Source organism: Aquarana catesbeiana, linkage group LG02 (assembly GCF_042186555.1).
Source record: "Aquarana catesbeiana isolate 2022-GZ linkage group LG02, ASM4218655v1, whole genome shotgun sequence".
NCBI classification, from domain to species: Eukaryota; Metazoa; Chordata; class Amphibia; order Anura; family Ranidae; genus Aquarana; species Aquarana catesbeiana.
In genome coordinates this window covers 272777541-272792736 of record NC_133325.1, presented here as the reverse complement: position 1 = coordinate 272792736, position 15196 = coordinate 272777541, and the positions used below count along the sequence as shown (strand labels likewise).

The 15196-nt window shown below is 41.9% G+C and overlaps 1 protein-coding gene across 3 annotated transcripts in view; it reads right to left on the bottom strand.

Annotated features, from left to right (window-relative positions):
• NALCN (sodium leak channel, non-selective) overlaps positions 1-15196 on the bottom strand; it is a 948399-nt gene that overhangs the window by 397723 nt on the left and 535480 nt on the right. For all 3 annotated transcript variants that reach the window (XM_073614438.1, XM_073614437.1, XM_073614436.1), the window contains one exon: positions 13674-13865. In XM_073614438.1, the coding sequence (XP_073470539.1) occupies positions 13674-13865 (192 nt within the window). The remainder of the gene's footprint in view (positions 1-13673; positions 13866-15196) is intronic.

Sequence of the window (15196 nt, the reverse complement as noted above, 5' to 3'; positions counted from 1 at the left end):
CACATAATCACACACATAGGTTGGACTTGATGGACTTGTGTATTTTTTCAACCTCACCTACTATGTAACTATGTAACTATGTAGCTCTGCCTTCCTGGCTGTAGAAGGGTAGGGGATGCCCTTGCGTCTAAGCTCAGCTATGATCTTGGGAATGGTCCATGTGCGGAGGGACTGCAGGCTGCCACTCTCTGAGCCCATAGAGGGTGACAGAGGGGTGGGTGTGAGGTCCTCGCTGCCGGTCTGCGACATGACTCCGACTATAAGAAAATAGGGGGGTGCAAGTGTTATGAAGAAATGTAGTATTGGACAGAAAGCAAGTGGGACACAGCGACTGGGTTTTTTGAGAAAGATCCGTGAACTACACACCCAAGTGATGCCCTAGTAGCGAGGTCCTGGCACGGATTGAGACTGGGTCGACTGGCGATAAGGGTGAGTAAAAGTAACATGTATTTTCCTTTAGCTGAGAAGCAAAGTGACCTACCCTTGCCATGTGATTGGCCCTGGTGGGATGCGAACTGTATGTATATATGTGTGTGTGTGTATATATATATATATATTTTTATATATATATATTTTTTTTTTTTTTTTACCCGGGTGAGAAACGACCAACCTTGTGTGAACGTGAACTCGACTGACCTGAGGAAAAAGACAGAGAGGATGATGAGTAGCCGGCACGCCACTGTAGGTAAATGTATAACTGGATGTTGCTACGTGTATGGGAGGCTGATTGAGTGACCCGTGGTGTGTTTGTAAGTTGGTTTGTGCCCCAAATGTTTTAACGATACTGGAGATGAGATGGCGTTGCGTGGTTGCGAAGGTCACTATGAGTGTTTAGGCTGCTGAGACGATATTGCGTGGTTGCAAGGGTCTCAGTCTGGTCTGCTGAGATGATATTGCATGGTTGCAAGGGTTTCTGTGAGTGTCCGGCTGCTAAGATGATATTGCGTGATTGCAAGGGTCTCAATGAGTATGTGGTCTGTTTTGAGACGATATTGCGTGGTTGCAAGGGTCTCTGCGAGTGTCAGGCTGCTGAGACGGTATTGCATTTGCAAAGGTCTTAAATGAGTACCAAGACTGCATGGTGGCAAAGGGGGTTATCTATCTATCTATCTATCTATCTATCTATCTATCTATCTATCTATCTATCTATCTATCTATCTATCTATCTATCTATCTATCTATCTATCTATCTATCTTTCTGTCTATCTATCTACCTCATTCATATATATATATATATATATATATATATATATATATATATATATATATATTTTTTTTTTTTTTTTTTGACGAGTGAGGGGTAGCGCAGACGATATTGCGTTTTTGCAAGGGTCTCAATAAGAGTGACAGGCTGCTGATAAGGTTTTGCGTGGGTGCAGGGCCGCAATGAATGGGAGTTGGGTTGGTGAGAAAAGGATAGAAACACCTGGCGTGTTTGACGGTTCAGCACAGAAACGATACACACTGTATTAGATACTGTGTACACTGCCTGCACTGTATTAGCAAATGTACAACGGCTGCATTGTATTATATACTGTGTAGACCACCAGAAGTGTATTAGAAACTGTACACTGTATTAGATACTGTGTACACCACCTGCACTGTATTAGCAACTGTACAACGACTGCACTGTATTGTATACTGTGTACACCACCAGAAGTGTAGTAGAAACAGTACACATTGTATTAAATACTGTGTACGCCTCTTGCACTGTAGATACACTACACTGGATGCAGAGTATATATCTATGTATATATACACAAGACTGTATATATATTAACACACCGCCTGAAGTGTATTAGAAACAGTACACCGCAGAACGCACTGTAGATATGGGCTACACTGAGGGCAGAGTATATATATATACAACCCCTGGCAAAAATTATGGAATTACCAGTCCCTGAGGATGTTCCTTCAGTTGTTTATTGTTGTAGGAAAAAAGCAGATCACAGACATAGCCAAAAACTAAAGGCATTTCAAATGGCAACTTTCTGGCTTTAAGAAACACTAACAGAAATCAAGAAAAATAATTGTGGTGGCCAGTAACAGTTAGATTTATAGAACAAGCACAGGGAATACATTATGGAATCACTCAATTCTGAGGAAAAAATTATGGAATCACCCTGTAAATTTTCATTACAAACACTAACACCTGCATCAGATTAAATCTGCTTGTTAGTATGTAGGTAAAGAGGGTAAATAATCACGCAGTGTTGCACAAGATGTTGGTTGTTCACAGTCGGCTGTGTCTAAAACATGGACCCTGGCCAGTGGTTGTGAGGGTCTGCGGGCGGGGGGCTTATTGGAATCTGGAAGCCCCCTTTAACAAGGGGACCCCCAGATCCCGGCCCTCCCACCTGTGTGAAATGGTAAGGGGGTACAAAAGTACCCCTACCATTTCACTAAAAAACTGTAAAAAATGTTAAAAATGACAAGAGACAGTTTTTAACAATTTCGTTTATTTAAATGCTTCTTCTTTCTTCTATCTTCCTTCGGTTTCTTCTTCCATCTTCTTGTGATGCCACAGGGAAGTCCCGTCAAGTCACTGTGCGTCAGAGGGGGGCGGGGTCACCGGGTGGCCCCCCCTGTTATTTAAGAACCGTCAGAAGAGGAGAAGCGTCACACAGCGGGCGTCTCCCTCCATGCCATCTTGGATGCGAAGCGGTCCGAAAAGAAGATGAAGAGAAGAAGATGAAGAGAAGAGCAGGAGCCTCCCTCCATGCCATCATGGATGCGGAGCGGCCGAGGAGAAGAAGGGAAAAAGACGCCGACGCCACGGAGGAGATGCCGAACGAGAACACCAGAGGAATAACCAGAAGAACTAGAAGAACCAGAAGAAGAAGAAGATGGAGGAAGAAACCGAAGGAAGATAGAATAAAGAAGAAAGAAGAAGCATTTAAATAAAGGAATTGTCAAAAACTGTCTCTTGTCATTTTTAACATTTTTGACAGTTTTTTAGTGAAATGGTAGGGGTACCCCCTTACCATTTCACACGGGGGGAGGGCCGGGATCTGGGGGTCCCCTTGTTAAAGGGGGCTTCCAGATTCCGATAAGCCCCCCACCCGCAGACCCCCACAACCACCGGCCAGGGTTGTGGGGATGAGGCCCTTGTCCTCATCAACATGGGGACAAGGTGTTTTGGGGGGCTACCCCAAAGCACCCTCCCAATGTTGAGGGCATGTGGCCTGGTACGGTTCAGGAGGGGGGCGCTCTCTCGTCCCCCCCTCTTTTCCTGCGGCCTGCCAGGTTGCGTGCTCAGATAAGGGTCTGGTATGGATTTTTAGGGGAACCCCACGCTGTTTTTTTTTTAAATTTTGGCGCAGGGTTCCCCTTAAAATCCATACCAGACCTGAAGGGTCTGGTATAGATTTTGAGGGGGACCCCATGCCATTTTTTTTTTAAATTTTGGCCAGGGTTCCCCTTATTATCCATACCAGACCTGAAGGGCCTGGTATGGAATTTAGGGGGACCCCCACGTCATTTTTTTTTAAATTTTGGTTCGGGGTTCCCCTGTGGGGAATTCCCATGCCGTTTTTATAAATGAACTTCTATGTGTATTGTCGGACCGGCAATGCATTAATAGCCGCGAGTAGTTTTAAATGACTTTTTTTCCTTTGAAATGTCATTTTGCTGTCAGACTGTTCTAAACACGGGAAACATGCGCCCCTTTCCAGGCATACTATAGACACCCCCCAGGTATGAAATTTAAAGGGATATTACACTTTTAGTGTTTCACTTTAAGCATTATTAAAATCACTGCTCCCGAAAAAAACGTCCGTTTTTAAAACTTTTTTTTGCATTGATCCATGTCCCCTGGGGCAGGACCCAGGTCCCCAAACACTTTTTATGACAATAACCTGCATATAAGCCTTTAAAATTAGCACTTTTGATTATTCATGTTCGTGTCCCATAGACTTTAACGGTGTTCGCGTGTTCGAACAAATTTTTTGCCTGTTCGCATGTGCGAACCGAACAGGGGGGTGTTCGGCTCATCCCTATTTGTGATATGGGAGAGCGACTTGAACTCTTTATCATTATTTAATACCTATATTAATTATTTGATACCTGGTCTGGAGTTTAATATGACTTATAGTCAAGAAAAAATGCCCTTCTTGGTTACATGTATTAGTGTGGTAAATGGGAGACTTAGTAGTGATTTATACAGAAAACTGACCGATCGTAATCAACTTTTGCATTTCAATAATTTCCACACACCTGGGGTATTCAAATTAATTCCCAAGAGTCAGCTTATTAGGGTAAATAGAATTGTTACTAATTGTGAAGACCGAGATAAACGTTTAGATGAAATGGAAAATAAATTGTTTAGAGGGGGTATCCTATAGAGACTATTAGGGAGGAAAGGAGAAAAGTGCACTCACTTTTGTGAGATAATGTACATTGGCCTGGAAGTGAATCTGTGCACAGGAAGTAGGTGTGTGTTTTGAGGCCAAATCATTTAGACATACACACATGACCCACACAAAAACCACCCCCTGTAAAAATAAATAAAAAATTATCTTAATTTGCAAATAAGAATCATCTCTTCCTCAGAGAACAGTGAGCGGGGCATGGTGGTGGGAAGAAATTAGCAGCAGTACAAGCAACTTCCTGGAGGGGTGTGATGTCATTCCTGTGTGCTGGCCACCGCTTCCGGGAACCATATATGAGCCATAGGTACATACCTCCACGCACACAACAGTTGCTCATCTCACATACACATCGGTCGCGCATCTAGCTGCAGGAACCCAATTTTTATGGATATTAATAGTAAAGCAGATGCAGAGTTCCAGGACTGGACTAACAAATGTTTATAGTGAAAGGCAACTGGTGTTTTCTATTAAACAAGGTCTAAATGGGCCATTGACATGCATCAAAGTTGAACTTAGGAATGTGTCTTTGCAAAGTTAAGCTAAATGAAATCCTTTCTTATTTTTTGCTTGGGGATAGGGTGCAGAGGGATTAGAAGTCTTGTCAGTTTTTGGGGATGTCTGCACCCCTGATAGGGTGAAGACACCTTCCAAATTTTGCCAGTTACTCCTTCAAATTTATTCACTTTCTGTCACATAGCCAAACAGGAAGTAAGGGTAAAACCCTACCAATGTCTTTTCTTGGAGACACACAGGTCAATCTAAGTAGTTTCCCCATTAGGTAAATTGCACTCTAACATTTTGCTGTGTACACCCCAAATTATTAGGTATCTTGGACTTTGTGGTTTATTTACTTAAGGCAAATCCACTTTGCGCTACAAGTGCACTTGGAAGTGCAGTTGCTTGAGATCCAAGGGGGACATGCAAGGAAAATAAAAAAACAGCATTGTTGCTTCTATATGATTGGATGATAAAATCACCAGTGCTTCCCCTCAGATTTACAGCGATTAAACTTGTATTGCAGAGTGGATTTGCCTTTAATAAACCCCAAAATACCTAATAATTTGGGGTGTACACAACAAAGTGCTAGAGTGCAATTTGCCTAATGGGGACGCTAGTTAGATTGACCTGTGTCAATGTAGACATTGGTAGGATTTTGACCCTCACTTCCTGTTTGGCTATGTGACAGGAAGTGAAGCCAATTTTCAGAAAAGGGACACAAAGCCCAACCTAAAAAAGACAAGCAGGGGTTCTAACACTCAATTGGTTTCCCTCAAATGCCCACAATTAGATTAGGATTGTCTTAAGCTAGATTTTAGCTCAGTGCTCTAAATCAGCGGTTCTCAACCCTGTCCTCAAATACCCCCAACAAGCCATGTTTGCAGGTTTTCCTTCATCTTGCACAGGTGCTTTAAATCAGAGTCAATGGCTTGGTATTTTGGACAGCTATTTTAGCTAAGATAAATTCCCAAAACGTGTCCTTTCGGGGGTACTTGAGGACTGAGACTGAGAACCACTGTGCTAAAATGAAAAATTGAATACTTATCTCTCTGTAATTTTCCTTTCCTGGTGCCTATCCATGGCACCATGGCAGCATATGCACAATCCATACATATGCTACCATGAAGGCACCAGGAAAGTAGCTTTTAGACAAATCATACCTTTTTTGGTTTTGCCATGCCAATCAGCCAAGTTAAGCTGCAGCTGGGAAATCTGTTGCATGAAAACATTTTTTGGGGGGGGGGGGGGGGGGGGGGTGTAAAATGCATTACCCAAGGCATGCATCTGCAAAACAAATTATTAACAAAACATAAAAATATAAAGTTTTGCTACAAACTTTATTGGTCAACAAAACAGGAGTTGAAAAAGAGCAAGGAAAGCAAAAAACACATGTATTTGAAACACTAACAGAATATGGTTTTGAGGTCTAACCATTTTGCAGAGGAAATGAACAGGAGTTAAAAGAACTGCACCCACAAATGGACAGTCTTTTAAGGATTTAAACATTTATTAGTCACAACATTTTGAGGAAGATTTTGCAAAATAATGCAGCACAGACAATTAAGTCAAAGTGAAACTAACAACCTACAAACAACAAACATTGACAAAAATTTTTGTCAAAAATATCAAAACATCAAAAATATTTTATTGAAAAATATCTCTCCTGCAAAAAAATAAAAAATAAACCAAAGTAAAAAATACTCGAATGCTCTAAAACACATCTGTTTTGCAAAGACATAAACAAAATACAAAAAGAAAATACATGTGTTACAAACTCTAAGGATACCCAAATACAAATACACAAGCAAGCAATCTTGCCCAGGTCCCACCCTGAGGGACATATATCAATGTCACCAATTTGGACAACCCCAAAATTGAAACACGGAGAAGTGCCTTTAAAAATGAAAAATTGCCTGTAAAGTGGTGCTCTGCCTGTAAAGTGGTGCATCTGCAGCATGTATCCAAAATGCTGGTTCAAAGATGTATGGCTTTAGAGAACACTTACAAATCTACATTGCAGCTGCAAGATTTTAACCCAAAGCAAAAAATAGCCTGCCCCCCCCCCCCCCCCCCCCCAATACATACAAGGCCATTTGAGTCTGTTAAGTCTTAAAATGAGAACCCCCACGTGAAAAATACCACCCCAAACTAAAAAAAATTGTGCCCCTCCCACACACTAAGAAACCCCTAGTCAAACACACAGGAAGCTAGCTCATTGAGCCATCTCTCTGGAATCTAGGATGAAAATAATTCTGATAATTTGTATTGATTAATTGATTAATTGATGCCTAATGGATTTCTGCTGTGAAATGTAATAATGTCAGTAATATCTTGTTCCCATCTGAAGAAGGGCATAAGCTTTGTAACCCGAAACTCTTATTTGGAACGACATGAAAAGTATGCAAATTATTAAGTGTCGAATTAATAAACTTTAAGTGCAGGAAACCCTGGACTTTTTCCTAATGTATGGCCTTTGGGAAGGCTTGATTGCTGGCACTAGGACGTATACCATGTGCTGTCTACCACATCTGTGTATATATGTATATATATATATATATATATATATATATATATATATGTAGCAATAACTCTCGTGGAGCTGCTGAATTAAGCGGGCTTGTTACCTTCACTCTCGATACCTCTGTTTCACCGGCACCGGGTCTAGGGTTCCGTTGAGTTTACCTCTGGACGATATAAGCACCAAACAGTTGAGTAGGTTTTCCAATGCTTTAATAAATGAACAAGGGAAATAGCAGGAAAGAGGTAGAAGGAAAGCTGCAGGGAAGCTCAAATACTCTTCTTAGTATTCTTGAGAACATTTCTCTGAATATTGATCACTTGTAGTTGAAAATACTCTCCCTGTGGGATTCAATCTTTGCCCGCCTGGATAGGCCTCTCTCACTTGTCTAGCAGCCAGTACGTAGCACGAACTAAAGTCTCTGCCATAGACTTGTTTGGAATAAAACCCGTACGATCCTCTGCCACAGGATGTATTTGTTTGTGATGAAAGTCAGACACAGTACTTGAACCTTTAAGCCAACCCGGCAGTACTATACTGTAAGATTACTTCGGAATGCATCCTCCAACCGAGTCACCAGGCCCCTCTCCAGACCAGCATGCTGCGTGATCCTTCCACAACGGGTCCTCCCCTGGGATCTCCTCGGTTGTCCAACTTCTTCACTCAGGATAGACAGCTCAGGACCATTCCTCTGCTGCTGTGGTAGGCCCCAGACAGGCTTCTGGGCCCACCCGCATGCCGCAGCAACGCGGGCCTCCGGAATGGAGGACCATGAGGTGGTACTCCTAGTGCATACCTGTCGGCCAGGAGGGCCAGCAGGTGGCTGAAAATGAACCCTAAAACATGGCGTCTGTCCCATAAATACCCTCTCCCAGAATGCAACTCGGAGGACCACCTCCACCGAGTTAACTCCGCGACAGAGGAGCACTCATCCGCTTCAACATGTTGCTCTTCCAACACCAGCCAATGGTGACAACGACACCCACCGGCACAATGTGGAACTACACGCAACGTCAGCCAAGCTGGAACAGAGGCAAATCTAACTCCCTCTAATAAGCGACCCACTAAATTTACCTATTAGCGGTAGATTAAAATCTACCAGCGCTATATATATATATATATATATATATATATATATATATATATATATATATATATATATATACACAGTGTATGTGTATACACATATATTTTTTATTTATTTTATTTTTTATGAAACAATACAACCTATACCAATATATAACACTAACATAGTAATAACAACTAATAATAAACAACTCTATTACAAAAACAGGCAACACCTTTTGCACTTATATTTGTTCTTTTTTTTTTCTTTTACTGCAGGGACTTAAGAATAAACAAGAAAGCCTCTGACAGATCCAGGCTAAACTTGTCTACATTTATTTTAAACAGTTTACTAACAGCTTGATCAAAGCTGACAATGTTCCTGTAAACCTGGACTTTCACAAATCATTACATCAGTTTGCTTAGTACAAATGTGCAATTTGCTGGGGGGTGACACCTTATTTTGATTATATAACAACAATGCCCTTTAGAGGAAGAGCTGCCTGTTTCATCAACAAAATATTACATGCAGAGATCAAGGGCAATGCTTCCAACATCATATATGATTTGTGGCAAAACAGCTCAATCAAACTGAAAATAACAGTTGATGAATGGTAGGCGATGTTATCCTGACATACAAAACACATCCCAAGTGTTTATATCAAGCAGAATTTTTTCACTGAACAAGTCAGTATGGATAATTTGGCCATGTACTGTATATGTCACAGACAAAAAAGCCATCTGTCTAAGCTAGAGGTTTCAGCTAATAGACCATTCTTTAATAATCGTATGAAAATAAGTAAAGGAGAGCAATTCCTAAACTTACTATTTAGGCAAGCAGTACATTGGCATTGTCAGAACCTGAGCTGTCCATGATTTTACTTCCCACAGCATAAGATTTCAGCTATGCTAGGAAGTGCCTTCTTCTTCTCAACAACAGTAAACTCAAAGGTGAGTCTTAATTAGGGATGAGCTTTATGTTCGGGTCGAACATGAGTTCGACTCGAACATTGGCTGTTCGCCCGTTTGTCGAATAGCGAACAATTTAGGGTGTTCACGGCAAATTCGAAAGCCGCAGAACACCCTTTAAAAGTCTATGGGAGAAATCAAAAGTGATAATTTTAAAGGCTTATATGCATGGTATTGTCATAAAAAGTGTTTGGGGACCTGGGTCCTGCCCCAGGGGACATGTATCAACGCAAAAAAGTTTTAAAAACGACCATTTTTTCGGGAGCAGTGATTTTAATAATGCCTAAAGTGAAACAATAAAAGTGAAATATTCCTTTAACTTTCATACCTGGGGGTGTCTATAGTATGCCTGTAAAGTGGTGCATGTTTCCCGTGTTTAGAACAGTCCGAGAACATACTTGCAGCTATAATGAATTGTTGGTCCCGGCAATACACATAAAGGTTCATTGATAAAAATGGCATGGGATTCCCCCACAGTCCATTACCAGGCCCTTTGGGTCTGGTATGAATATTAAGGGGAACCAAAATTTAAAAAAAAAATGCGTGGGGGTCCCCCCAAATTCCATACCAGGCCCTTCAGGTCTTGTATGGATATTAAGGGGTACCTAACGCCAAAATTTAAAAAAATGGCGTGGGGGTCCCCCTCAAAATCCATACCAGGCCCTTCAGGTCTGGTATGGATTTTAAGGGGAATCCCATGCCAAAATTAAAAAAAAAAGGCGTGGGGGTCCCCCCAAAAATCCATACCAGACCCTTATCCGAGCATGCAACCTGGAAGGCCACAGGAAAAGAGGGGGATGAGAGAGCACCCCCCCTCCTGAACCGTACCAGGCCACATGCCCTTAACATGGGGAGGATGTCCCCATGTTGATGGGGACAAGGGTCTCATCCCCATAATCCTTGCCCGGTGGTTGTGGGGGTCTGCGGGCAGGGGGCTTATTGGAATCTGGAAGCTCCCTTTAACAATGGGACCCCTAGATCCCGGCACCCCGCTCCCTCTGATGCATGGATACTTCTCTATGGCTTCCCCTGTGGTGTCAGAGGTGGCAGGGTCACCCGTTTTGGGTGACCCCGCCCCCCCTCTGACACCACGGGGAAGCCATAGGGAAGTCCCTGTGTGTTATATAAGAGCTTTCACAAGAACAGAAGCGTCCCACAATGGGAACCCCCCATTGAGGCGGATCGTCTGGAGGACGAAGCGGGGAAGAAGAAGCCAGAGGAAGATGCCAGAGGAGAAGACCGGAGGAAGATGCCGGAGGAGAAGACCGGAGGAAGAAGCAGAGGATGATAGAGGAAGAAGCGGGGGAAGAACAAGATGGAGGAAGAAGAAGAAAACCGAAGGAAGACCAGAAGAAGCGGGGAAAGAAGAAGACATTAATAAAGGGATTGTCAAAAACCGGCTATTGTCTTTTTTAACATTTTAGACACTTTTTTGTGAAATGGTAGGGGTACTTGTATCCCATTACCAATTCACACAGGGGGGGCAGAATCTGGGGCTCCCCTTGTTAAAGGGGGCTTCCAGATTCCGATAAGCCCTCGCCCGCAGACCCCCACAACCACCGGGCAAAGGGTGTGGGGATGAGGCCCTTGTCCCCATCAACATGGGGACATTCTCCCCATGTTGAGGGCATGTGGCCTGGTACGGTTCAGGAGGGAGGCCGCTCTCTCGCCCCCCTCTTTTCCTGCGGCCTGCCAGGTTGCGTGCTCAGATAAGGGTCTGGTATGGATTTTTGGGGGGACCCCCACACCATTTTTTTAAATTTTTGGCGTGGGGTTCCCCTTAAAACCCATACCTTCGGGTCTGGTATAGATTTTGAGGGGGACCCCCACGCCATTTTTTTTTTTGGAGCAGTATTCCCCTTAATATCCATACCAGACCTAAAGGGCGTGGTATGGAATTTGGGGGAACCTCCACGCATTTTTTTTTTTTTTAATTTTGGTTTGGGGTTTCCCTTAATATTCATACCAGACCCAAAGGGCCTGGTAATGGACTGTGGGGAAATCCCATGCAATTGTTATGAATGAACTTTTATGTGTATTGACGCGAACAACAATTCATTATAGCCGCGAGTACTTTTAAATTTTTTTTTTTCCTTTAGAAATGTCATTTTGCTCTCGAACTGTTCTAAACACGGGAAACATGTGCCATTTTACACGCATACTATAGACAACCCCTAGGTACGAAATTTAAAGGAATATTTCACTTTTATTGTTTCACTTTAAGCATTATTAAAATCACTGCTCCTGAAAAAACTTCAGTTTTTAAACCTTTTTTTGGCATTGATTCATGTCCCCTGGGGCAGGACCCAGGTCCCCAAACACTTTTTATGACAATACCATGAATATAAGCCTTTAAAATTAGCACTTTTGATTTCTCCCATAGACTTTTAAAGGGTGTTCCGCGGCATTCGAATTTGCTGCGAACACCCCAAATTGTTCACTGTTCGGTGAACTTGCGAACAGCCGATGTTCAAGTCAAACATGAGTTCGACTCGAACTCGAAGCTCATCCCTAATCACAAACACATCGTCCAAAAATCTAAACAAACATTTACAATTTTGTTTTTTTTGTTTCAACCATATTAACAAAGGTATTTGCATTTGCAGGTCCCCACTTTTTATGACAATAACTTGCATATCAGCCTTTAAAACTAGCACTTTTGATTATTCATGTTCGTGTCCCATAGACTTTAACGGTGTTTGCGTGTTACAACAAATTTTTTGTCTGTTTGCATGTTCTGCTGCGAACCGAACTGGGGGGTGTTCGGCTCATCCCTAGTCTTAATACAAAAATTAGTAATGTTTTATGCTATATACTTACCATATTATTTCTTCACTCACCTTTATTTAAAAGATGTATGGGAATTTTTTTTACAGATTCATACTTACCTAGAAGGATGCAGCATCAGTCCGATGCCAAGCAATCAAACACCACAGATCGCTCAGTTGCCACAGTTCCCTGAGCAGAGAGTTGACGACTGTTAGATTTGGTTCTCTGCTCTGCCACCTCCTCGCTCACTGGAGCGCTGGGCTGTGGAGGGGGCAGGAGCGGCCGGCTCAGCCTCTCAGTGGCTCGCTGAGAGGCTGAGCCGGGTGCTGGTCCAAGTATATGGGGTGATCCTCCTGACTTCATTGTAACGATCTTGCCTAAACCTGGACCATCTCTGCAACGTCAGCCGACAGCGGGCTTTAGCCACAGAAGTACAGCCAAATGAGCTTTTACTGTACTTCTTTAATTTTTATCACATGACTAGAGGACACATTAAGGAGATACAACTTAAGTCTTTTTTTTTTAATCCTTGTATTCCTTTTCCCATACTCACCAAAGATAATGAGAAATTATGGTTAAATTAAAGGACAAAAATGAAAGGGTGGGGTATGGAGCAAATACACAAGACCTGTCCAATGGCAGAGTGTGCCTAGTACACACTTCTTTGTATTTTGATTATTTATTACAGGAACTTATTTAGCACCATCAATTTACAGAGTGCTTTACACATACAGTTGTGTATATTGTACATTCACATATGTCCCTGTCCTCAACAAGCTTACAATCTAAAGTCCCTAACTCACATTCATACATACACATACTTGAGCCAATTAACCTACCAGCATGTCGTTGGAGTGTGGAGGGAAACCCATGCAGGCACAGGGAGAACATACACACGCCAGGTAGGTAGTGCTATGGTTAGGATTTGAACCAATGACCCTAGTAGCTGATAGGCGGAAGTGCTAACCACTTATCCACTGTGCTGCTTTTTTGAAGTAATTGAAAGTTAATAAAATATAGTAACTGGTATAAATGAAATTGTCACATGACAAAAAAATAATGTCGCCTATTCTGGCTGTCAATAAAAACAGTATTCACAACTCACAATTACAATAAAAAAGTCTTCATGTTTATAGAGGATCCTGATTTGCATATGAATTCTTGTCTTTCATATATATTCCCTTCTACCCTTCTCTTTTATCATTCTTCTATTCACTTTTCCCATCCTCCATATTTTCCCCTTGTAACAATCAAGTCAAATTATTTTTTTTGTATATCCTAATCCTGTTATAATACTTTTGTTGACTTATACTTCTGTATGTACGTACAGTACTATGCTCTGCTGAATTGTTTAAATTAAATATATGAAGCCAAATAAAAATAACCAGCCTTCTATCTGTTATTACTAGCCTTATGAAATATATGATAATTTGTTTTTACAAAATTAAGGGTTTGTGTAAGTAAAAAGGTGTTCTGCTACATACCCGAGGAAATGTGGTGAAGCGGTCCAGCTCTTCCACAAAGCAGAACATCTGCAGACTGATTGCTGACATGACAATTAAAAGGCTAGCAGTAAAAACCACCAAACTTCCAAGCTTTTTACCAGGACCAAATATTTTATATACAAAGTCTTCCAGTGCAGGCGATATCTTGATCAGTCGAACTACTCTCAGAACCTGCAAGAAGATACAATAATATGCTATGCTTTTATACTTGCTAATTTGTTAAAAACAAATATTTCTTGCATGTCTGTTATCTATGGATAAAGGAATTTTATAATTTGTCAATATAGTGAAAACTTCTCTAGATTAATAAAATAGTCTGTCCTGCTGGTCTTTTTTCAGAACAAAACAATGCCTTGAAAACCTTCCACTTTTAATAGGTTTCTGGGAACCGAGCTGAGCTGCACTGTAAAAGAACTTGAGCAGCTTTAAATGTGCAAAAAGCCTTAAATCTTAACTCTTAGGCACAGAGAACAGCTTATCTGTAGTGGTTGTACAGTACGATCCATGCCAATCCCAGACGAGCCTTTGGTGGATGTTTTTACTATTATCATGATGAAAGTCCCTTTAATAACATACAAAGTAATTTATGTTAGTCCACGGCAACAAGCTGATGGAAGGCAAGTTATGATTGGCTGTGAAAATTTATTGCATATTACCAAACTTTGAAATTTGAAAATATATCCCTAGATACCCTTATCAATATTACTGCATTATTTGGATTGTTTGTGCTGTCAGTCAACCCTTCTATTGCCATAACCTTCAGACCGTAACCACACTGATTATAGGCTGTAGCTTCAGTATATCTACTCCTACTAAGATTTAGCGAAGATGCCTACTTACCACTTCTTGCTTCTCCTCTAAACCTTGTTGACAACTAATCTTAAAGCCATATTAATGGCTATTTATTTTAACTGATGTAGCACCCTGATGTTTAGGCAAGGTTACTAGTAAATTTATTTGCCAAGTGATAGTTGCCTTGGCCAATTGATAGGAGGTCATTTGATTTCACCCTAATTCTGGAATTGCTGCACTTCTGTCACTAGATGGCCAGGTATCTGGTGGCATTAGATAAGACAAGAGCATTGCAATGACAGATTAGAAATTAATTGGGTGTCTCAGCCAATAGGCAGGCATTTTCTTGGGTCCCTTGGCCTGCTGGGAGAGCCTGTTTATTTGGGTGGAGTCAGGTGATCGGGGTTCTGTGCCACCTGGACGGCTGTTTGTGTGAACGCGTGTCATGTTGCCCCGGGCTGCTAGGCTACAGACCTGGGGCCTATGCCAAGGACATCTGGCGGCTAGGCTGTCTGAGGGCCTATCCAGAAGCCAGAGAGCAGCAGCTGAAGAACCTGTCGTGGTCAGAGGTAGAGGGGAAGCTGTCGCCACTAAGGAACCATCCACCTTATTACCAGGGACCACTGGGAGTTGCTGAAGCAAGTATCAGAGCAGTATTCTCAACAACCGGGGACGGTAAATAATTGGGAAACTTCAGCAGATGTCAAACC